Genomic DNA, 24,612 nt, shown 5'->3' with positions numbered 1-24,612 from the left:
TATACGTATGTCTATACATGGGATCAAGTGCACTTTGCCGGTTGTGGTTTCCTGACCCTCTACCTCATTGTGAGTTCTTGGGAGAATTGGGACCAATTTCATCATCTTTGTATCTCGAGACTTTGTCATGCCTCCTGGAATGAGCAGGCCCTCAAATGGTTTAACTGATGGAGATGGTAAGAGGGTCTTTACTTCCTCTCCTCTCACTCTCTTTCAAGCCCATTCCAATCAGGCTTTCGTGTACCCTATTCCAAAGAAACGCTTATCAAGGTCCCCAGTGGCATCCTATGGCCAAGTCCAATAGTCAATTCTGAATACCTACTTTATTTAGACCACTGTAGCATCCTACAGGGCTACTCCTGAAAAACTTTCTTCAATTAGTTTCCAGAGTACTGTACCCTCCTGGTTTTCCTCCTATGCTCCTGGCCACTTCTCAGATTCCTGTGCTAGCCTGTCGTCTTCTCCCTGACCTTTAAACACTGGATGCCCTCGAGTTCACTCCTCAGACTTCTCTCACTCAAGTTCTACTCCCTAGATGATTTCATCCCCCGTTTTAAATATCATCCCCATGACAAGAACTCAAAATTTACATGCTAGCCCTGACCTCTCTCTTACCTTTAGTGCATTTAACATATCTGAAGACTGAACTCAAATGTGTCCCTCCTAAAAGTCTTAACCATCTCCATTCTCCAGAAGTTAGGTGTCATCGTTGACTCCTCTCTGGGTCCTACCTCACTTATAATCCATCAACAAATCTGGATGGGTCTACCTTCAAAACACATCCAGAATCTGACCATGTCTCACCACTCCTTCCATTAACACTGGTACAAGCCACCTTATCTCTCTCCTTAACTGTGACACACTATGGTGAAAATAATTCTCTTTTACCTATTTAAGGCAGATCATGTCAACTCTTCTGCTAAAGCTCTTCCAACAGCTTCCTGTCTTCCTTAGGGTAAAATCCAAAGGCCTTACATGATCTAGGCTCTGGCTATCTCTTTGGTTTTATCTATCACCAACCCTCCTACTTGCTTCATTCTAGTTATACTCATCTCTGTGCTGTCAAGCATGGTCCCACCTCAGGGCCTTTGCATTCCCTGTTCCCTCCACCTGAGACACTTTTCTCCAAAATATTCCCTCTCTACAAGCAAACAAGTTGCACACGAGTAGGGAGTTTTGTTGGATTGCTCTCTCCCCACCAAAACTGTATCCTCAACTCCCAGACAGGGTCTAACATCATATATAAAGTGTTCAATAAACAACGCACTAAATAAGTGTTGTTAAATAAATGAATTCTCATCCTGGTGGCTCACTCCTCTATTTTTTCCTTCAGGGATCTACTTCAAGGTTACCTCCCCAGAGAAGCCATGTGTGATCACCTAAACAAAATCACACCCCTTCTCTATCTTGAGTTTGAGATTGTGCAATATTGGCAGAAAGTTCACGTCAGTTTGTGTCAATATAATTACAGAATATTTTATTTTTTTAAATATTTATTTATTTATTTATTTGAGAGACAGAGACAGAAATAGCAAGAGAGAGAGGGCAGGAGCAGGCAGAAGAGGGAGAAGCAGACTCCCTGCTGAGCAGGAAGTCTGAGGTGGGACTTGATCCCAGGACGCTGGGTTTATGACCTGAGCTGAAGGTAGCCACTCAACCGACAGAGCCACCCAGGCACTCCAAACACAGCCTCTTTTACAATATTCTGTAATTAAGGGCACCTGGGTGGCTCTGTCGGTTAAGCGTCTGCCTTCAGCTCAGGTCATGATCTCAGGATCCTAGGATTGAGCCCCGCATTGGGCTCCCTGCTCAGCGGGGAGCCTGCTTCTCCCTCTTCTCCCTGCTCCTGCCCTCTCTCTATCTCTGTCTCTGTCTCTCAAATAAATAAATAAATATTTTAAAAAATAAAATAAAATATTCTGTAATTACACTGACAAAAACTGATGTGAACTTTCTGCCAATATTGCACAATCTCAAACTCAAAATAGCACCAGGATAACCCTGAATACCATGAATACCACATATTTATACTAGCAGAGTTAGTTTTGGAATTTCATTCTTTTATGATTAGTTATCACATATATAAATATATATAAAAACTAAAAATATATTTAAAAACTAAAAGTTCCTGTGAAATTAGATATTAACTAGCTAATTTAGGATAGAAGAGGGATATAGTGCTAGAAGGTGATAGAAGGCAAGGAGAGGTCCTATCTGTGGCCTGAGAGAAAGGAAGTTTATCTCTGGGTATACAGGAAAGGCCACAAGCACTCACCTACTCCGTCCTTACCTACTCCTTACCTACCTGCCATTCAAATGTGCTGAACTCCCTCTTTACTCACAGAGCTCTTTCACAAAAACATGCCTGCAGTGATCACTGGAATTGTTGCCCCCACTTCAAAAGGTTTGCATTAGGATGCCATTCTTTGTTCTTAGTTAACACTGGCATTCTAGGCATAAAAATTATGGTAATTATCTGCTTAAAGGCTACAATTCTGTGTTTACATTTAGGGAAACAGGCTTAAAGAGAGCAAGAGAGTCACAAAAATGTCAAGCTGATATAAATAAACGGTATGTGCTTATTGTGCACTTCAATGGAAAAGCTCCAAACTGGATCAGTGTTTCAGATTACACCAGTACAATAAGGAAAAGATAGAAAAGCCCTTGAAGACTTTGAGAAATAAAACCTTAATCAAAATCTTTAGTTTCACAGTGAAAGTCACAGTGTTTAACTTCTCCTGCCACTAATAATTTACTACTAAAAAGAGAAGTCATTTTTATGGACTTTTCTGGACCGATTTAAAATATATTTTTATTATCAAAGATTTCAAGTGAGTCAAAGATCTTAAAGTAAACAATTTAGCATCATAAAGTATATAACTAAAAATTCACAGTTCTGGTATCAGTATGACCTATACCAGCTTCCCTTTCTTCTTCCCCCTAGTAGACTCCTTTTCTTGAACTTCTATTTGATGTGTTGAATTTTCTTATTTACATTAAATATATACGATAAACAATTTCAGGTGGCATTTTTAAGACCATAATGATTCCATGATACCTTTTACAGCTTAAAGAGAAGCAAAACTTAGAAGATATATATGGGGAAAATGAAATTACCAGAAATGTGCTTATTACATTTTAACCAGGAGAAAGTACAACTTTCATCTAGTGGTTCCAGATTGATTAGGCTATAAATTATTTTAATAGCCAAAGACAGTATTGAATAGCAAGAAACCAGTTAATGTTCTCTGCCAACGCAGATGCAAATGAATGAAGTGAAGAAAAATTAATATAACAGCTTACAAGAACCTGAGATCAAGGTCTAGCAAATGACAAATATATTTTCTAAAATAATATACCAGTGCTTATCAGTATGAGTAATAATTTAACATGTAACACTGGAAACCAACAGAAAATTCGAGAAAAACTTCTGTATTGCTGTAGGAGGAATAAGGACTCCGGAGAGACCCTGTCAAAAAGGTCAGCACTACTTACAAACTGAAGAAGGAACGACTGCTCTCATGGCCTTCTGATCCGAGGTGCAGTTTGATTTAAGAGATGGTAACGAGAAAGACTTAAAGAAAAGATATCTTTAAAAGACCAGGTGCCAAAGAAAAAAGCAGGCATATCTATCTATCCATTTATTGGGAAGGGGTTTTTAAAAACATGTTTCTAAATCTGACTACCAGTTCTGGGAAAAACTTACCCAATGAACACAGAACTGATCAGACAGATGCTACAGATACACTGTTATCCATAGATGGGTGGCAGCTGGTTTGAATAGCTAGTTTATTTACTCGGTCATGATACTTCATTACACACCATATGGCAAAATCTGAAGCATCAAATCCATGCCTTAAGGGTCAAATTTGGAACTGTGGTTTGACAGTCATGAGCCAGTAACTAGCAGAGATGACCGAGACATCAGAGTGAATGATTCTAGTGGTAAATTTTGACCTATCAATCTTTTTAACTGTATTATTATTATTTTATTATTAAGGAATCCACTGCTATAACTGTCATGAAGCCCAGACTAGGTTAACAGTAATGAGTTCTAGAGGTAACTATACCCCACTCTGGACTTCTGATTATGACCATTCAGTCCATCAATGTCATGGCTTTCAGCCAGAAACAAGAAAAACTTAAGCTGTGGACTAAGACCTGCAAAACAAGATGTGATGGTCAAGGTTATACTAAGTATCAAACAAGGAGAAGCAAAACAGAAACATGGGTAACTTCTAATGGATTGAAAGACAATGGATTTTACAAAACAAAGACAAAAATATATATAAATAAGTGGCTGAGTCAAACAAGGAGCCTTGACTCTGAACATGATCAGAATTAAATGGATAGCAAAGCCAAGAAAACAAGCCAGGTTAAGCCAGAAGACAAGAAAACTCAGGGATTGGAGTTTACTCATCTATTCTATGAACATTTACTGAAGAAATGCAGTTTCCTAAGTGCTATGAAAATATAAATATACATGTGCTGGGCAGAATGATCTCCAAATTATAAGGGAGATGGATGAGGTGTATACAGGTGATTTCCTCTGTGTAGAGTGCTCACCCGAGATAGGAACACATGCCTCTCTCATCTTACCTCTCTGCTCAAAGACCACTGTTGTATCACTCTGCTTCCTTTTCTTCTTAGCGCTTCTCAGTATCTGACAGTATATTACATATGTATCTCTCTGCCTCAATAAAATATTAAGTTCCAAGACAGGAATTACCTCTTCTGTGCACTGATGAATGTCCAGCACTATTACCACATCCAGCAAATATTATTTCAATTAGTATTTCTTAAAAGAATGACTACATTGCTTTATTAAAACTTCAATAGCAGAAGTATGTACATAATAATAGACCTCATGAGAAAAGAGGCAAATGACTGCTTGTTTGGGTAGGTGAAGAAAAATCAGAGGATCCTGGGGTTAATGTAGATGCAGAAGAATGTGCTGAACAACAACAATCTCTAGCTACAGTGACCCATCACAAGAAAAAAACCTTTATTTTAAATGCCTATGTTAGCTTAAACACTACGAAGGCTCAACCCTGTTTTGCTGCCTAACTTATTTTCTTAAAATATACGTTACGTCATGTGACACAACAGTCAAGAATCCAGACCCCCTACTACATAGCCAACTATACCCAAACCTCTTCTTTGAATTTCAAGACCATTTGTAAAGTGGGTTCCTAAACAGTTTCTGCAACCCGACTCTTCAGTATATACCAGTGTCCCAATCACAAAGACGGCCAAACTTTGGGCTAGGCCTGCTCCCACCTCCAGGCCCTTTCTCAGCTTCTGAACCTTAATTTGAATGCCAATCTTTCTTCTTTTTCCCCACTAACCCCGTGCCTGTTCTTCAAAGACTAGCACAGGTCTCACTTCTTCCTGTAATTATTCTCTGAAATCAGGTTTCCACATAAACCTTTCCTCCCCTTGAACTTGTACTGGATACACAGCCAACATCACACTCTTCCCTTTATAGCAGGTTTTTTCTCTCCAATCAGACCGTAAGAAACCTCTATTTACTTCCTTACAAGCACACAGTGTAATACTGAGGACTCAGGCACTCAATATAAACATAGACATCAGTTATATGCAGTTGATTGGTTGGCTAATTTTTATTTTCTGTAACCCAAAAGAATTATGTCCAGTTGGTCACTTACCATAGCAATAAGGCTTTCTTGTATTCTGTTGAGAGTGGTTCTTAGTCTACTACTACTAAGGCCCAATCCCGTTGACTCCAGCTGAAAAAGAGAAAGAAAGGTACGCCACATCATGTCGGAGATCATCTTTTTTATACGTCGTAACTTCAAATTAACCAAAGTTAAGAATCTGATGAGTTTTCACTCACACTTGGCCTTCAGAGGGCCTCCAAACTGTATTTAAAAATTTCAAAACATCAAGCATATTTAGTCAAACCTTAGCCTTTAAGGGAACAAGAGAGCTACTTACACATTTGCATTTACAGGTCACACTAGCATCTGTCAATCTAATAAATTTATCAGGAGAGAGTTCACCAGTATTTCTCTTTCCCAGAAGTTATTATTTTTAGTCCTAAAACTTATGATTTCAGATACTTAAAGATAGTGCACTGTGTCGTATTTAGGTAGAAGCATAACAAGGTAGACTGTTTTAAATTTTCTTTTCTTTTTTTAAAAGATTTTATTTATTTATTTGACACACAAGAAAGATAGTGAAAGAGAGCGCACAAGCAGGGGGAGAGGCAGAGGGAGAAGCAGGCTCCCCGCCGAGCCGGGAGCCCGATGCGGGGCTTGATCCCAGGACCCTGGGATCATGACCTGAGCCGAAGGCAGACGCTTAACTAAGCCACCCAGGTGCCCCGTTTTAAATTTTCTAACACAAATTATAGATAGTCCAAATCCTTATCCAAAAATTAAGAAAAAATTTTATTAGGCCCAGTAAACATTTCACAGTATAGACTTTGCCTTACTACATCAGAGCCAAAGCACTTGTAAACATCCTCATGCAAGAACATAAATGAGAGGGGACACTCAACTGTTGAAATGAAAAGCTGACGGGGCGCCTAGGTGGCTCAGTCGTTAAGCGTCTGCCTTCGCCTCGGGTCATGATCCCAGGGCCCTGGGATCGAGCCCCGCATCAGGCTCCCTGCTCCATGGGAAGCCTGCTTCTCCCTCTCCCACTGCCCTTGCTTGTGTTCCCTCTCTCTGTCAAATAAATAAAACTTTAAAAAAAAAAAAAAAAAGAAGAAGAAGAAGAAATGAAAAGCTGGGGTGCCTGGGTGGTACGGTGGGTTAAGCATCAGACTCTTGGTTTCAGCTGAGGTGATCTCAGGGTCATGAGATCCAGAGCTCTGCACATTGGGCTCTGCACTCAGTGCGGAGTCTGCTTGTCCCTCTCCCTGTCCATGCTCACTCTCTCTCTCTCTCTCTCAAATAAATAAATACAATCTAAAAAAAAAAAAAAAAAGACATGAAAAGCCGGTTAGTTGGCTCTTTAGTTGGTGATGATTCAATTGATGAATATACATTTAATTTATAGGTAATCATAGATACATACAGACATCTAGAAAAATGTTAAAATGTTCTATATGAGCCAAAAAATTTAAAACATTGGTAACAGTAAACTATAAATATATAGTGTCACTAATTCATTCATAGAAAATTATAATATATATGGCATGGGCACACATTTATTACTCATCCTTTCCTATCTGAGATAGGATGAGAACAAGGAATTACTTACACAACACGTGACAGAAAGCCTCAAACTACAATAGCTGTGTGATGCCATGGTGTAGTAAAACATGAACTCATGTAATATAGTTATTTTAAATACATTTTACTTTCATTAGGTTTTATAAACTTTATCACTTCATTTCCCCTCTTTTTTCACTAGGGTCTTATTTTTGCACAGTTAAATTTAGCCACTACAAATATATAGTTTGATGAATTTTGGTAACTGTATACAGTCCTATGACCAGTACCACAATCAAGATGTAGAATTTCCCTCGCCTTTAAAAATGTCCTTAAGCCCTTTGCATGGATTCCCTCCCTCCACCCTTAATCCCTGATCTTTCTGTCACTGCAGTTTTGCCTTTTCTAAAATTTCATATAAATGTACTCATACATGTGTAGTCTTTTGTATTTGACTTCTTTCTTGTATTTAACATGCTTTTGAGATTCATCCGTGTTGTAAGCCTATTAGTAATTCATGCTCTTTTATTGCTTAATAGTATTCTATAACATGGATATATCACAACCTGTTTACTTATTCATCAGATGATGAACATTTGGGTTCCAGTTTTGGGCTACTTGAATAATGTCACTATGAACATTTATATATGTGTATATGTCCTTGAGAAGACATACATTTTCTGTTCTTTTGGGTAAATACCTAAAAGTGGAATTTCTGGTTCATAAAATAGGCATAGTTTTAAGTTTGTAAGGTACTGCCGTACTGTTTTCCAGTGGCTGTACCAATTTTCATTTCCATAAGCAATGTATGTAAATTCTAGTTATTCCATTTATGGACTGAATGTTTGTTGTCCCCTCAAAATTCGTATGTTGAAGCCCTAACCTCCAGTGAGATGCTATCTGGAGATGGGGCCTTTAGGAAGTATTCAGGTTTAGATGAGGTCTTGAGAGTGGGGTCCCCACAATAGGTTTGGTGCCCTTTTAAGAGACATAGCACATAATTTACACTTCTTTTTCTAGTTTCTTAAGGTGGTAGCTTATCATTAACGTAAGACTTTCCTCTTTTTTACCTCAGGCATTTAAAGCTTGATACTTCCCTTTAAGCACTAATTTAGCTGTATTCCACAACTTGATACACTATGTTTTCATTATTATTCAATTTAATATATTTTCTAATTTCTCTTATTTCTTTAAACCAATCTTTATTCAGAAGTGTGTTAATTTCCAAACACTTAGATTTTTCCTAGTTATCTTATTGTTTCTAATTCAATTACATTGTCATCAGAGAATATATTTTACATGATTTTAATCTTTTAAATTCACTAGAACATACTTAATGGCCCACAGAATATGGTCTATCCTGATAAGCATACCATGTGTACTTGAAAAGTATATCCTGCCACTGTTTGGTGTGTTGTCCCATAAACATCAATTAACTGAAGATGGTTGAAACTGTTCTTCAAATCTTCGATGTATTTGCTGATTTTCTATATACTTGTCCTATTAGTTACTGTGTAGTTTTAAAATCTCCAGCATAATGGAATTATTTTTTTGTTTCTCTTGAATTCTGTCAAGTACTGTCTTATGTATTTTGAAGCTCTGTTAAGTAGCCACATACACATTTATGCTTGCTATTCCTTCCAGCTGAATTGACCCTTAAATTATTATGAATCCCTCTATCTCACATTTTGCTTTCAAAGTTGTTTTACCTGATATTAACATAGCTAATGTAACTTCTTTTAAAGATTTTATTTATTTGAGAAGGAGACGGAAGGAGGGAGGGGGAGAGACAGCCAGAGTGCGAGCACTCACATGAGCAGGAGGAGGGGCAGAGGGAGAAGGAGAAGTAGAGTCCCTGCTGAGGGGCTTGATCCCGGGACCCGGGGATCATGACCTGAGCCAAAGGCAAGACTCTTAATTGACTGAGCCAACCAGGTGCCCCAACTACTGCAGCTTTCTTAAGAAAGCAAATACTTACTGTTTGCATGGCATATCTTTTCAATGCATTTGCTTTCAACCTATATGTGTTTTTTTTATATTTAAAGTGTTTCTGTTGGGCGCCTGGGTGGCTCAGTCATTAGGCATCTGCCTTCGGCTCAGGTCATGGTCCCAGGGTCCTGGGATCAAGCCCCACATCGGGCTCCCTGCTCAGCGGGGAGCCTGCTTCTCCCTCTCCCACTCCCCCTGCTTGTGTTCCCTCTCTTGCTGTCTCTCTATCAAATAAATAAATAAAATCTTTAAAAAAATAAAGTGTTTATTTTGTTTTAATCATTCTGACAATCTCTGCCTTCTAATTTGACTGTTTAATCCATTAACATTTAATGTGATTATTGGTTGGATTTAAAGTTACCATTCATTATAGGTTATCTCTTTTTTGTTCCTTGGTTCCTCTTTTCTTGCCGTTTCTGATAATATGAATATTATTTTTTAGAATTCTAATTTAATTTTCCTATTGGCAAAAGATCTAAAGTCTTAAATATTATTTTTCATTGTCCTATGAATTACAGTATACATTCTTGGTATTTCACAATCCATTTGCTGTTAAAAATGTTTTGTTTAACAAAATATATAGAAATCTTGCCATCTTATAGGTGCATATCTTATTATAGTTGTTATATGTAATATATTTACATATATTATGAACTCCAGAAAATAATGTTATGATTTCACTTTTAATCAGCTATATGGTTTATACAGAAATTAGAAAAAGAAAAAAATAATCTTTTGTATTTCACCAAGTAGTTTCCATTACCAATGCTCTTCATCCTTTCTTAAGGATCCAAGTTTTCTGGTATCATTTTCCTTCAGCCTAAAAAAAATTCCTTCAGCATTTCAGTATTACATGTCTGTTGGTGACAAGTTCTCTTAGTTTTTTTTTTTCTTTTTATCTAAAAATGTCTTAATTTCACCTTTTTTTTTTTTATTTGAGAGAGAGTGAGAAAGAGAGATCACATGAGAGAGTACAAGCAGTGGCAAGAGGGAGAAGCAGGCTCCCTGCTGAGCAGGGAGCCCAACATGGGGCTTGCTTCCAGGGTTCCAGGATCATGACCCAAGCCCAAGGCAGACGCTTAACTGACTGAGCTACCCAGGTGCCCCTCACCTTCATTCTTGAATGATGTTTTGCTAGATATAAATTCTGGATTGACACTGTTTTCTTCTCTTTCAGTACCTTAAAGGTATTAACTCTCTCCTAGCCTCTACAGTTTTGCATGAAGAGTCAGCTGAATCAGATCATTGGTCCCTTTTTATAATAAGCCTATTGTACTTTTCCAGGGACAGATTCACCATGAGGTATCATGCTGTACGCTCCTTTGTGCTTACTCTGCTTGCTGTTCATTTAGTATCTTGTATCTGCAAATTTTTGGCCAGTGTTTCTTCAAATATTTTTTTTCTACCTCATTCTCTCTCTTCTCCATCTGGTATTCCAATTACCTGTATATATGATCATTCGATATAACTTAACATGTCCCTAAGGCTTTGATCATTTTGCTTTCCAATCTTTTTCCTCTGTGTTCTTTATTTGAATTATTTCTATTGATTTATCTTCAAGTTCACATATTCTTTCCTCTGCCATGTCAATTTGATTGTAAAGTACATTCAGTAAATTTTTTTTACTGGCTGAAATTCTATTTTTCAGTTCTAGGATTTCCCTTTGGTTTTTTTATTAATGTTTCTACTAGAACTTACAATTTTTCTACTGAGATGTTCATACATTTAAAACATCTTTTGTTTTGGGGTGCCTAGGTGGCTCAGTTGGTTAAGCGACTGCCTTCGGCTCAGGTCATGATCCTGGAGTCCCTGGATTGAGTCCCACATCGGGCTCCCAGCTCAGCAGGGAGTCTGCTTCTCCCTCTGACCCTGCCCCCTCTCATGTGCTCTCTCTCTCTCATCCTCTCCCTCTCAAATAAAATCCTTAAAAAACAAAACAAAACAAAAATCTTTTGTTTTACTTTATTTGAGATGGTTCTAATAGTCCATTTAAAATTCTTATCCCTTAGTTTCAACATCTTGGGGTCAAACTAAATTGATCTTCTTTTTACTTAAGGATGTACTCCACTTTTTTTGGTTTTATGTATGTTGGGTAAAGTTAGACTGCATTATCAATTTAATTCTGGAGATTTTGGATTTTGTTATTTTTCTCCACTGGGCACTGTTTCCTTTGTTTTCACTATGTAATTTTCTTGGCTGGGCTTGTACTACAAATTGTCTCTTATGCAACAGCTTCATTCTCTGTTCAGATATTTTTTTTCTTTGGCTCTAGTCAATCTGTTTCATATAAACAGGTTATGGGTTAATCAAATATTATCAATCAAATTGATCAAATCAACTTCCCCCTACTCTTTTCACTTTCCCAGTTTCCTGGCTTCACTTTTCTGGTTCCCCAATCCATAGAGACTGAAGCTCTTCCTATGCCTGCCTCCACCTTTGTGCTGTGTGAACTGTATTCAATCCTGGGCTACAAGGCCAAGGAGATGGAATTTATTTTTATAGCTCCCCTTTCCCCAACCTACACACTAGCATGAACTGTGCCCCCACCACCCCCTGAGTCTATGCTTTGTTCACTCTCCAGTATCTTTAGGTATTTGCCTTTTGTGTAACATTTAGTTACACACAAAAATAACAATAGTTATTTTCTTTTTTTTTAAAGATTTTATTGTCAGAGAGAGGGCACAAGCAAGGGGAGCCACGGGCAGAGGGAAGATGCAGGTTCCCCACTGAGCAAGGAGCCCGATGCGGGACTTGATCCCAGTCCCCAGGATCATGACCTGAGCCGAAGGCAGATGCGCAACCTACTGGGCCACCCAGGCATCCCTATTTTCTACAGGGATTATTATCCAGTAAAATCTTAGTCCTTCATAGCCAGAAGCAGAAGTTAATTCATTCTTAAAAATTTTAAAAACTAAGCCGAATGTGCTCTTTGTCCATGGGGGCCCAGTGTGCCATGGCTGCAAACAGTAGCCTCCTTGGTAGTGTATGCAGCCTGTTGATTGTATGGGTTGCCCTAAGGGACCTTGGAGACAGCCCTTTCCAGTGGATATTGAGGTCTGACCTCATGCTATCTCCAATCTAGGCTGCAGACAGGTATGCGGGGTGCCTTTGGAAAGCCCCAGGGCACAGTAGCCAGGGTCCACATTGGCCAAGTCATCATGGCCATCCGTACCAAGCTGCAGAACAAGGAACACATGATTGAGGCCCTACGCAGGGCCAAGCTCAAGTTCCCTGGCCGCCAGAAGATCCACATCTCCAAGAAGTGGGGCTTTACTAAGTTTAATGCGGATGAATTTGAAGACATGGTGGCTGAAAAGCGGCTTATCCCAGATGGCTCTGGGGTCAAATACATCCCTAATCATGGCCCCTTGGACAAATGGAGGGCTCTGCACTCATGAGAATCTCGGCACTGCCCCCTCCCTATTCATGTCCACCAATAAAACCTACTTCCTGTCAAAAAAAAAATTTTTTTTTAAAAACTGAATCACAGACTCTATATGGAAAAAAAAATCTCATTAATGAAGGTAACTTTAAATGATGCTCACAAACTGTTTTCAAGTAAGAACACTCATCAGATTTACTTGGATAAGAAATAATTAGGACATCAATACATGTGTCCTAAGAATCTACTATGTGCTTATTACTGTGTTAAGGTAAGATACAGAATGGTCTTCATGAACGAATATAAACAGGAAGAACCACAAAAACTATAACTCAAAAGGTGAATAATGGAAGGCTGGGGCCAAGGCAAAATAAAGCAACACTGTAACTAATATTATCATAATAGAGCCAAATGGATTAGATACATAATAGAGCATGATGTAGTAAGTTATAAACATTTCCATGAAAAGCAAGAGCTTCTGGAGGAATTAGTATGAACACGAAGAATCCCTTAGCCTACTGCATACACTATGGCTCCCCAGCCAATGACTTTCTAGAAACCCTGAGAAACGTACACTTATTCTTCTACAGGCAGCATCCATCTAAATTCACTCATACAAGTGTCTTTCTTCCCTGGAAGAGAAGCAGGAGCAATCATGTACCACCATGTTCTTCCAGTTCTACCAGTTACCTAATTACTCCTCCCCTCCTACCACCTAAGACTCAACAGCTAACAGGGCAATTTGGAGTATGTATGTATGTATGTATGTCCATATTTGAATATCAAAATTTCTAGGATTTCTAATGGACTTGAAGGCTTATCTTCTTAGCAAATTAAAAGCTACCACTTCAATCTTATACACTTGTATATGCTTATTTATGCTATTTAGATTGTCTTGTTCCAAAAGGAATTTAAAGTAGGAAATTAAGAATATAATCTTGCAAGGTAAAAAACCCAGAAACTTTAAATAGATATAAAATTAAGCAAAGCATGGGACGCCTGGGTGGCTCAGTCAGTTGAGCGTCAGACTCTTGATTTTGGCTCAGGTCCTGATCTCAGGGTCATGGGATGGAGCCCCACATCGGGCTCCATGCTTGACAGGGAGTCTGCTGAGATTCTCTCTCTCTCCCTCTGCCTCTGTCCCAGCCCCCACTTGAGCTCTCTAAAATAAATAAATAAATCTTTAAAAAAAATTAAGCAAAGCAATATATGTGTAGAAAGATGGAGTGGTTCTTTTTACAAATTTGTAAAACCCCTTTTTATGGAGATTCAGTCTTTGTTTTGCTTTAAATAGTGTTTCCTTCAGTTTTGCAGAATCAAAAATAGTAGGGTCCAAATTATAAATTGTTCTATTTGAAGACGTGCATATTTTCAATATTCACATGGTAGATAAAAGCTAGTATTACTAAGCATACTCTAACAATAGGAAAAGTCTTTCTTAAAAAGTATAAGACGTAGAGCGAGCCCTGTATTTAGTCATACATCCTCACTCATAGGCACATTGTATCGGGTCATATAATACAAAATGTTTCTAATATGACATATGTATAGACACCCAGGTTAAGGACAGAAATGCTTATAGCTGACAGCTAATTAAATAGCTGAGTCTTATAAGACTGAAAATGCTTTTAATATAAAATATAAGGTTAATGTGTTCTTTAAAACATGGCATATTTTAAATAAAATATGTAGCATATTTTACAATAAGCACCTAACTATATTTTGCTAACTTTCTCAGGTCCAAGTGAACTCCACTGTAAACAAATCTGTGCCAACATAAAATCAGCTAGAAAGTCATGTCCAAAAGCATTAGTTCCCAAAAGCTTCCAAAGGACCCTGTTTTAACAGATCTTATCAACAATGTGGTCCACAAGTGTTCTAACCAATATGACAGTCCCAGCCACTTGTGACCATTTATATTTAGAGATAAATTAGCTAAAATTAAATACAATTAAAACCCTGTTCCTCAGTTTCTCGACTAATCACACTGCAAGTGCTCAATAGTCACATGTGGCTAGTGGCTATTTAGAGCATTTCCATGACTGTAAAACTTCTCTTGGACAGTGCTGGTCTGGAGGCTCAGCTCAGGAGAGAGAGTAAGGCTCACCTAGAAGACTTAAAGATTCTGACAATTAGCTAAAATTCTAGAATGCCTTTCTTCTCTAATACGTATTTATTGAGTTTCCAAATTCAGAGCAATGAATTAGTACATATTTTATAGTAACCTAAATTCTGTAGCAATACTCCTTACTCTGATTTTATTAGTACTCTTTCTAAAGAATATTATAGAGAATTAAGAACAGGAAATTCAGATCCCATTATTAAAAGATCATGTCTTTGGGGTGCCTGAGTGGCTCAGTCAATTAGTGTCCAACTCTTGGTTTCAGATTAGGTCATGATCTCAGGGTCATGGGTTGAGCCCTGTGGTGGGCTCCAAGCTCAGCACGGAGTCTACTTGTCCCTGCCCCTCCCCCGCTCACACACACTCTCTCAAATAAATAAAATCTTTAAAAAAATAAAAATAAATAAAAGATTACATCTTTGATATAACTGTAATCACAGCAAGGATATGAACATTTATATAATAAATGTAGTTATCTGTTAAAATTAATGTATTTATTTATTTATTATTTTTAGATTTTATTTATTTATTTGACAGAGAGAGATACAGTGAGAGAGGGAACACAAGCAGGGGGACTGGGAGAGGGAGAAGCAAGTTCCCATTGAGCAGGGAGCCCGATGTGGGGCTCGATCCCAGGACCCTGGGGTCATGACCCAAGCCGAAGGCAGACGCTTAACGAATGAGCCACCCAGACACCCCAAAATTCATGTTTTTAAAAAGATACAAAATAAAGTACATGAAAACTTCGTATTATGATATAGTCATAGGACCCAACAGGATTCTTTTACACAGAAATCTATCAAATATCTAGGTGAGCCACATAATAACCAAATATCAGGGAAGTTATCTGCCTAATATTGTGTTGTTCTCTTTAGGAGTAGAAAAAGAAAAAATTAATAAGAGCTTTGGAAACACAAAAAGGAGGTATAGGAAACAATTCTGTAGCAGACAGAAGGTTCAGTTCAAAGGTTTTCAATTATTTTAATAAATATTTGCCATTATCTTTTGAATGTAGTAGTGCCTGCTAAGGTTTGTAAGCCAATATTTAAAATGTCTCATTACAGACTGGGCCAGATTTAAACAAGGCAACCCACACATTTTTCATTGCCAAAATATGTCAAGGTTAAAAAAAGACGCTGCACTTTTTCTGCCAAAAATCTGAATAACATAAAATATGTTTATCATTTCAAAGCTTAAAATTAATATATAAATAAGGTAATTAGGCAGACAAAAAGCCGACAGCAAAAATTTTGTTAGATTTCTGATGAATAATTTTCAAAATATTATTATTTGTGTATTTTATACAAAGAGAAAGAAAAACTTTATATTTTAAAAATAAATAAATTTTAAAAGAAACAGACTTTCCCTCCAAAGGTGACTTACTGAATCATTCCGACCAAAAAAGGTATATATTGCATACAAGTAATAATCAAATAGCTGAGACATGAAATGGATAACATCAAAGGCAATTGGCTTAAGAATGTTCATCATCTGCATATATTTACCTGAAAAGAAAAAAAAAATCAAAATTAGAAAAAAATTAAAATCTGTTAGTCTATCAGTATAAAGAGACAACTTGCACACCCAGAGCAGGTGAGTTTTATGCTAAATGACACCTCAATCTATTAAAAAAAAAACAAAAAAAACCCACTTTACCAAAATATATATTTTTAATGAACTATTACATTCCTCAGTCCCTAGTCATGTTTCAAGTACTCAGGTATCATTTGTGGCTAGTGGCTACTATATTGGACAGCACAGATAGAGAACAGGTACATTATCTGGGAAAGTACTGCTGGACAGCACTGATATACATACTACTTACGAAAAAGCTTATATCATTATATTTTACTGTTTGTCAAATATTCATGGGCTATCTATGCTCTTCTACAAATGACACTGAACAAACACACAACACAGTTCCACATTCTTGGAGATTCCATTTAAAATAATTTCCTCAAAAATGTTTAGGTATAATAAAAGACAATGTACTTGGGAAAAAGCATTTTTCCCCCATAAGCTTACATACACATAGCTAAAGTAAAAAGGCAAGAAGAAAAAGGATACATGGAAGTTTCCCCTGAATTCTAGCCCTGTGAAATCTTGTGTCAGAGGCCAAGGACGTTTCTTTATCACTACAGCACTCAAGAGCTCAATACTCTCAAAGTGCCAAGAAAAGGTCCTCCTCATTCCTTCTTTTGGGAGATGCCAATATTACATTCTCTTTTCTCTAAACATATGATGCAGTTAGGGGCAAAAAATTTAAAAACCAAAATTTCTGCATTTATAAACTTCTTAATGCATTTGAAGGGTGCATGGGAGATGGGCTGAATCAAGTAACAAATAATAACAAAACCCTAACTGTGTTTCTGTTTTATGGGGAATAACAGGGAAAGGAGCGCATCCATATAAAAATGCTCTTCTGCAGAAGATGTTAAAACAGGCCATTTGCCTAATTTCCAAATGAGCAAATAATTCAGGTGCTCGCTCTACTTAATGTAACTGTTATAAATTTTAAATTGGTACTACTGAAGACACCATGACTCAAGAGAAACACATTAACTGCAATAGAAAAAAATGACAAATTTACTCTAATGGAAATGTCTACTATCGAAACCATCTCTCTATTATTTAAGAACGCCATACAGCTGTCTTAATTTACATGAGCGATGATTCTAAATAATACTCAGAGAGCCAGGAAGAGAAATACACACACCAAAAGGTAGAAACCATTCAACTCAGATTCTATTCTTACTCTTATTTACAAGTCTATTGTTTCAGAATCATCTTTTTTAATTCTTTCACACAGACATTTTTTGAAAAATGACAAATGAAAAATACTTGAAAATTATGCTCCTAGAACATTCTGGATCACTATGCAGATATTTTATCAACTACAAACATGCAGTTTTCAAACTGCAACTATTTACATGTAAAATAATGTGACACTGTGGAAATAAAGGGAAAAATGCTATGTTACGTTATTTTAACCTATAAAAGAAAAAAGAGAGATAATAAGTAAAATGAGGTAGAATGCAAATATCTGGGTTGATACGTATCCAGAACACAAAGCTCCTCTCCATTACTAATAATAAGATTAGCCATTGTTCATATAATTAATCTTAAGAAAGAATATATAAATGAAGTAATAGGTAAAAGCTATTTTAAATGTTGCATTCAAAAGAAAAACTAGATAAAAATCCACTACTCTAAAACAATTTTTAAACATATTTATATTCATTTATTCATTCAATTTTCAACAAAGACTCTTTGAAGGTTTACTATGTCCTTGGCTTTGTGTTAAGACACAAGGAATCAGACAGAGTCCCTGCTCTCACACCTTAAATGGTCACACAAGGAAGGCAGCCATTGATAAGCAGGCTGCTGGCATATTAAAATGTGTAAGAGTAAGAACTCTGTCTTTCCAGCTCACGAGGGCACAGTAGGCCTTTGGAGGCCTGAGGAGGCTTATGTACCTCCTCAGAATTATTGAATTAGAAGAATGTTACAGTGGATTAAGCCTTACCTATGAAGAGAAAGGGATGAGGAGGTAAAGGTGAGTAGGTATGATTACCAGAAAATGAGAAATCTCAAAAAATTTCCAAACCAAGGGTTGGTGAACTTTTCTTATAAAGAGTACATAGTTCAGGCAACTATGGCAACTACTCAGCTCTGCTGGTCTCCGTTGCAACTACTCAACTCTGCCTTTGTAGCACAGAAGCAGCCATAGACAACATATAAACAAATGATCATGGCTGTGTTCCAATAAAACTTTATTTTATAAAAACAGGTAGCCTAACTGATTGGACCTGCATGCTGTAGTGTCCCAGCCCCTGTCTGGATGACAGATAAGAGATGGGAGCAGGGAGCAAAGATGACCATGAAGGAGGCGAAAGCTATTCTTGTAGGATGGTGATTGCTTAGACTCAGTGGGTAGAGCAAGAAGACAGGAACAAGAAATGGAGCTGAAAAAGGGTGGGTTAACTGAAGGTTCACGTGTGGGATAAACTACCAGTCAGCGTGCCCTCCTCTACCGCTATCCCTCACCAACATCAGAGTACAGGCTGCCAGGCTGTTCCCACAGACAAAAACAAAAGAAAACGAAAACTCTTGGGATTTCTCTCTAAAAGAAGGAAACAGGGGCGCCTGGGCGGCTCAGTCAGTTAAGCGTCTGCCTTCAGCTCAGGTCATGATCCCAGGGTCCTGGGACGGAGCCCCGCATCAGGGTCCCCGCTCATTGCTTCTCCCTCTCTCTTTGCCCCTCCCCCTGCTCCTTCTCTCTCACTCACTCTCTCTCTCTCTCAAATAAAATCTTTAAAAAAATAATAATAATAGACGGAAACAAACAAAACAAAAAAATTGAGCAAACTTTAAAAAATAATAAATTAGGAAGATGAAGGCTTCTAGGGTAGATGCTGGCACCACAGATTAAAATCTACCCAATTCTAGAAGTTTGAGGATCTGTCCCCATAAGGTAAAGACTGCTAATAAATCCACCCAGCCCTGCCCTGCTCTATACAAAGTTCCCAGTCAGGATTCCTACTGAGAAGAAAGGGGCAATAAGAGCCCGTAGCTCTCATTACTGAGCAGGGGACACCCACAGCAGCTACCCAGGCCTTCTATTTTGGATATGAATAGGTCATCAAAAATCGCCAGGCCCTGGAGGAAAAGTCAGAGAGTAAAAGTAAAAAGAAAAGTTGATCCCAGAGAAAACAATTAATTCAAGCTAAACAAACATAATAATTATGTAAAATCCTATAGCAGAAAAATATGGGAGGGAAAAACAGAGAATATGGAAGGGCTCTTAAAGATTTCAAAAGTGATTTTTGCAGTTAAAAATTGAAGAAAATAAATGAAAAAAGGAAGTCTTCTAGAAGGTACAGCAAAAAGACAAAAATACGGAAAACATTAGAGAAAATATGGGAGACAGGAAGGGGCCAATCTAAGGGACTAAACATTGGAGCAACAGGAAATCAAAGAAAAAAGAGGGTAGAGAAAATGCGGAGGTGGAAATCATCAAATAAATAGTAGTATTAGTCACAACTGAGGAGCACAAGAGCTTTCAGACTGAAAGGGTCACGAACTACCCAACACACTTAATGAAAAATAACTCACACCTGGACAGATCACTAGAGCATTCTGAAACCTCAAGGGAATAAATACTAAAAGCTTTCAGAGAGAGAGAAGAAAAGAAATTCATCTATAGTAAAAAAAAGCTTTCAGAGAGAGAGAAGAAATTCATCTACAGTAAAAATTCATTTATAAAATGAAACCTCTAGAATACCAGAGGTTTCAACTTTTTAAGGAAAAATAATTTTTAATCTACAATTCTATACACAGCTAAACTGTCATTCAGTGAAAGGGCAGAATACAGACATATTCAGCCTGACAAGAATTCAAAACATTTACCCTCTCATCACCCTTTTCTGAGAAATTACAACTAGTAGAAAGGCAAACAGAAACAGACCAAGAAATTGCCTGCAGGCTGGTGGCAGGAAGACTGGGGGTAGGAGAATGCTGCTTTTCATCACGACCTCTTCTTTACTATTTACTGCATTACGGTGAGAATACTACCTTAATAAAAATGTAGAAGCGTGGCTCTGAAGTTAGCCTGCCTAGTTTAAAAAACACAGCCAGTGGATTAAGATGTGGTTTGGTCAGATGCACTTCACCTTCCCTTCTAGAGTTCCCTAGAGAGAGGTGAAAGGAGTGGACACGGTGTGCTTTGAGAACATGGAGCAAGGTTATTCAATACCCAGATTGATGCCAGACTGGCCGGCACCCCAGAAGGGAGGGCCTCAGGTCCCTTGCTAAGAGGGCTCTCGGCTTCATGTAAGAAAGAATTCAGGAGCAAGCCATTTAGGGGAAGGGACAAAGATTTATTTATTAAGCACAGAAGTAAGAAAGCAACTACTTCATAGACAAGGTAGCCGTCTCTCCTCCCAGGTGAGGAAGAGGACCCCCTCTTTGCCTCTAACAAAGGGTTTTAGAAGTTTTATTTAAGTTAGCTAATGGTATAGGGAGGGGTTTACTCTTTAACTTTGGGTTTATCATTCACATTGGGCAGTTTTTCCATTATCTTAAGGTTATGGAATTACCCACAGGGAGCAATTTTAAGAATGTCCAGGCTGTATGGCTTTTACTGCCAGAGGGAGTGGGTCTTACGGTTTTCCGTGAGTATGATCTTATGATTCTTCATGACCTACTGACTTTTAGGTTAAGGTTCAGCCTAAAACCAAAATGGCTTTACTTTGGTGAACCTGTCTTGCAAGGCTCCCTTCCCTCCTGCCTCAGGATAATGGACAAAAGCATCTCTTTCCAAATGATCATTTGCGAGAAGTTCTTATTCTTGCTTCTAACCTATACTGCAACCTCTCTGAACTTTGTCTAGGTAGAAGAATTAACTTTCCCGATTTCCTCTACTGGTTGTGAAGCATAAAAAGAGCCTCCTGGCTCTAGGATCAGACAATCTGGGTTCTACCAGTTAGCAGCTGTGTGGCATTAAGGCAAGTTATTTATCTCTGGGCTTTAATGATTCGTACATAAAAAGGGTACTGTGAAGAACTCATGAGAAAATACAGGTAGAGTGTTTACATAGCCTATAACAAGGGAACAAGAACTCTTAGCTACTGCTGTTATAAGTAGCTTTTATAAGTATAAAATAATTATAGTTATGATGAATGCGATAAGGGAGAAGTATAGAGTGCTATGTAAAAGAAACCTAAGCTGACGAGGAAAAGCTTCACCAGGGAAGTGCTGTTTAAACTATTACCCTAAAATCTGGACCGGGAGTCCAGTACACTCATGGGGAGAAGCCACAGAGGGAAACCAACCAAAGAACAATATGGACGAGAACCAGAACCAAGAGGAGCACTGGGCCTGCCTTACCCAGCTCATCAGCAGGTGGCACAGAGAGACATGCCATCACCACCTGAAAGGTGTCCCGGGGAAATTCAACTAGTGAGCCCCACTCCTACGCAGAGGAGTAAATACCAGGGTACAGAGAAGGTGCTGAAAGTGTGTGTTCCTCCACTACGGATCAGGACAAGAGAGGAGGAAAATGTGTTTCTCCAGTAGTCGAGATGTTAAAAACTAAGGTTTGTCAGTCCCATACATTGGGCACCTATGAAAGTGAAAAGTGCTTGGCTGTATGCTCTATATGCTGCAAAGATGACTCCCTAACTCCAAATCTTTTCATCTGTAGGAGCTGACAATCTGATGGGGAAGAGCCAGAACAGAATCCAAGCTGGAAGGATGTTCATTATTTTTATTACAGTGCAGTAAGTTGAGACATCATCAGTGGACATGAATAGCACATAAAAGTGAACTGGAAATGCTATAAATGAGGCATAAAGGAAAGGAAGGAAAAGTCAGTTCAGCTCAAACAATTTAGAAAAACGCATTGAACAATGTAAGTGAGGACCAGGGTAAAAAATTAGTAAGTCTGTTACCCAAGTCCCTAGTTTTTATTCCATTCTTTGAGAGCTTTTAATTGATTATTTTATTCTATTATTCTATCACAAAATATCGTTACTTATTTTTATTATTGTTTGTATATTCTATCTTAGCCCCACCCCCAAATCTCCAATATCATTTTCTTGTACATTGTACTTAAGGATGACACTTGGACCATTCTCTCAAAATATCATGTTGTATATACAGCTACCACCTCAGAAAGTGTTTTAAAACTGTTTAAAAATATTTCATATAAATGACAAAAGTATTTTTAGAGAAACAGATATATTGGAATGTAATCTAAACAATGATACATTTTTTCCTTAAACATTGCATATGAAAATATTAAGTTTCTTAAAAGATAACTGTATTCTGGTTTCATGTTAAATTTGGATGCATGATGTGCTGCTGTGTTATTTTTTCAGCTGCTAATGTAATAATTTTATCCTACGGTCTGTAGTTTTTACAAGCATGGATTTTGGCAACCTACCTTCCGCCCCTCTCAGACCTGTCACACCTGCTCAAGTGAGAGCTGCCTCCAGGAGAGAGAACTCTGAATAGCAAGGCTATTTCAGTGATGAGACACATTCCTTAAAATTTCTCTGCCTCTGTCTGCAAGAAATTGTCAGGCTGACAGCATTTTCTCTATACACAAGCAAGGATTCTGATTAGTTCTCTGCACTTGTGAAGGGCTCCCTGGGCCTTTCTAACAGATTTAGGTACCACCTGGGGCTGGGAAGCCCCATTAACACTTTTTTGTTTAATCTCTCCTAATTACCTGCCAAATAAATACTACTTGAAGAGGACATTTTAAATATGCCTTTAGTGTTCTAAAATGTGCCTCCCAACTATTGAATAATTAGTTCCTTCATCTTCCCAGGCACCCAAAATTAATCAATCTTATTTACACAACTGTACTTCTGGCTTTGTAAGAAGAGACATTACCTTTGCCAGTTTATTATCTTCAAGTACCTCTATGCAATAACAGGGGATAGAATAGCATTTACTGGTTGGAGCCCTCTTAGTGAGTGGTTCTCTTAAAGCTCTATTTTATGAATATGTACAAACTGAAGATAAAGACATCCCAGGGAGAGAAAGTGGTAGGCATAAAAGTCTACTGGAGGGAATAATGGAAGCACCTAATCCCAGCCCTAAATGGGAAGATGGGAGAGTTAAAAGCATACTAGGTACTGTTTCCTAATTGCAATTCTAGTAAAAGACCTGGTGGCGGCGAAGGCTGAAATTACAATGGTTAGATTCTCTTCACTGAGTAAGGTTTTATTCAGGACTGTTCTGCTTTATAGGGCTGACACACCGAAGGCCCCTAAGAATGCAACTTTTCCCAGTTGCTTAAATCCACTATTAGAAAACAATGTCCACTATGTCAATCAGTAATCCTTACATAAGAATTTGTTGTTACTGACTTCTGAATTTAGCACCAATAGCACATTTCTATCATTATTCAATCCCCTTCTTACATAATGAGAAGAGCAGAATGCATTGTTTCTTCATTTCCTTATGTCTACCAAGAATTGAAGATTTGCATTTGTTGCCTGCACTTAACTGAATGAAATGTGATTTCCCCCTCCTCGATTTTGTGTTAGCCTTATATTTGATTTGATTTGATTCTACTAAATATGTGTCTTTTAGAGTAAAAGCAACATGATGACATCTAGCTCTTTTTGAACTAGGTGAAGTAAAAAATATAAACCACCACTTCCATGGGGTTGATTGTACTATTTTCCCCAATTATCTCCACCCACTCCCCTTCCCTGTAAGAAGATGATGCATCCTTGTCCAATGCCCTGAACTTGTAGTGCCCTCCTGGGGCAGAAGCATACTTCTCTCTCCAATAGTTAATAAGCCTGACTTGCCATGGCCAGGAACTTACGGCGGAGGAAGTCAGGATGCCACATCAGAGTGGAAGCCTTAAGAGTTATAACATGGTTCAGCTCTTGCTCTTTTCCCCATGTTCCAAACTGGTGCTATTTTTTCAGCCTGCATCTCAGAATGACACATGGAACAAAAGTAAGGTGATCGGGAGTCAGTATGCATGATGTAAACCTCTGCGGTTGAAAGCCACTCTTTGGGGCGCCTAGGTGGCTCATTTGGTTAAGCAACTGCCTTCAGCTCAGGTCATGATCCCAGGGTCCTGGGATTGAGCGCCGCATCGGGCTCCCCGCTCCTCCCTCTCCCTCTGCTTGCTGCTCCCCCCTGCTTGTGCTCTGTCAAATAAATAAATAAAATCTTAAAAAAAAAAAAGCCACTCATGTGTTACAGTGGTTTGTTCCTTCAACATAACCAGGCAAAAGATGAATTCATTAAACTACATCTCAAGCAGCATGTTCAGAAACCAAAAACTACAGTGAGTCCAAAAGGCTGAGGAGGATGACCAGGATTTTGGAATATATATCAGTGAGAACCACATGAGGAAAATGAGCACACTCACCCTGAAGAATGAACTAGGGGAGCACAAGGGAAGA

At 38.1% G+C, this 24,612-nt stretch overlaps 1 protein-coding gene and 1 non-coding gene across 4 annotated transcripts in view; one reads left to right on the top strand and one right to left on the bottom strand.

Annotated features, from left to right (window-relative positions):
• Positions 1–24,612, bottom strand: part of VPS50 (VPS50 subunit of EARP/GARPII complex) — a 139,635-nt gene that overhangs the window by 12,544 nt on the left and 102,479 nt on the right. For all 3 annotated transcript variants that reach the window (XM_025872898.2, XM_073898828.1, XM_073898829.1), the window contains 2 exons: positions 16,058–16,179; positions 5,670–5,750 (listed from right to left, as the gene is read on the bottom strand). In XM_025872898.2, the coding sequence (XP_025728683.1) occupies positions 5,670–5,750; positions 16,058–16,179 (203 nt within the window). The remainder of the gene's footprint in view (positions 1–5,669; positions 5,751–16,057; positions 16,180–24,612) is intronic.
• LOC112825330 (small nucleolar RNA SNORA70) lies at positions 12,075–12,205 on the top strand. The gene has a single exon (XR_003208648.1). It is a non-coding gene; the product is annotated as a small nucleolar RNA SNORA70 (small nucleolar RNA).

This window comes from Callorhinus ursinus, unplaced genomic scaffold (genome assembly GCF_003265705.2).
Source record: "Callorhinus ursinus isolate GAN/ISIS: 27379988/994484 unplaced genomic scaffold, GSC_fseal_2.0 scaffold12, whole genome shotgun sequence".
NCBI classification, from domain to species: Eukaryota; Metazoa; Chordata; class Mammalia; order Carnivora; family Otariidae; genus Callorhinus; species Callorhinus ursinus.
This window is presented reverse-complemented; position numbering and strand designations above follow the sequence as displayed.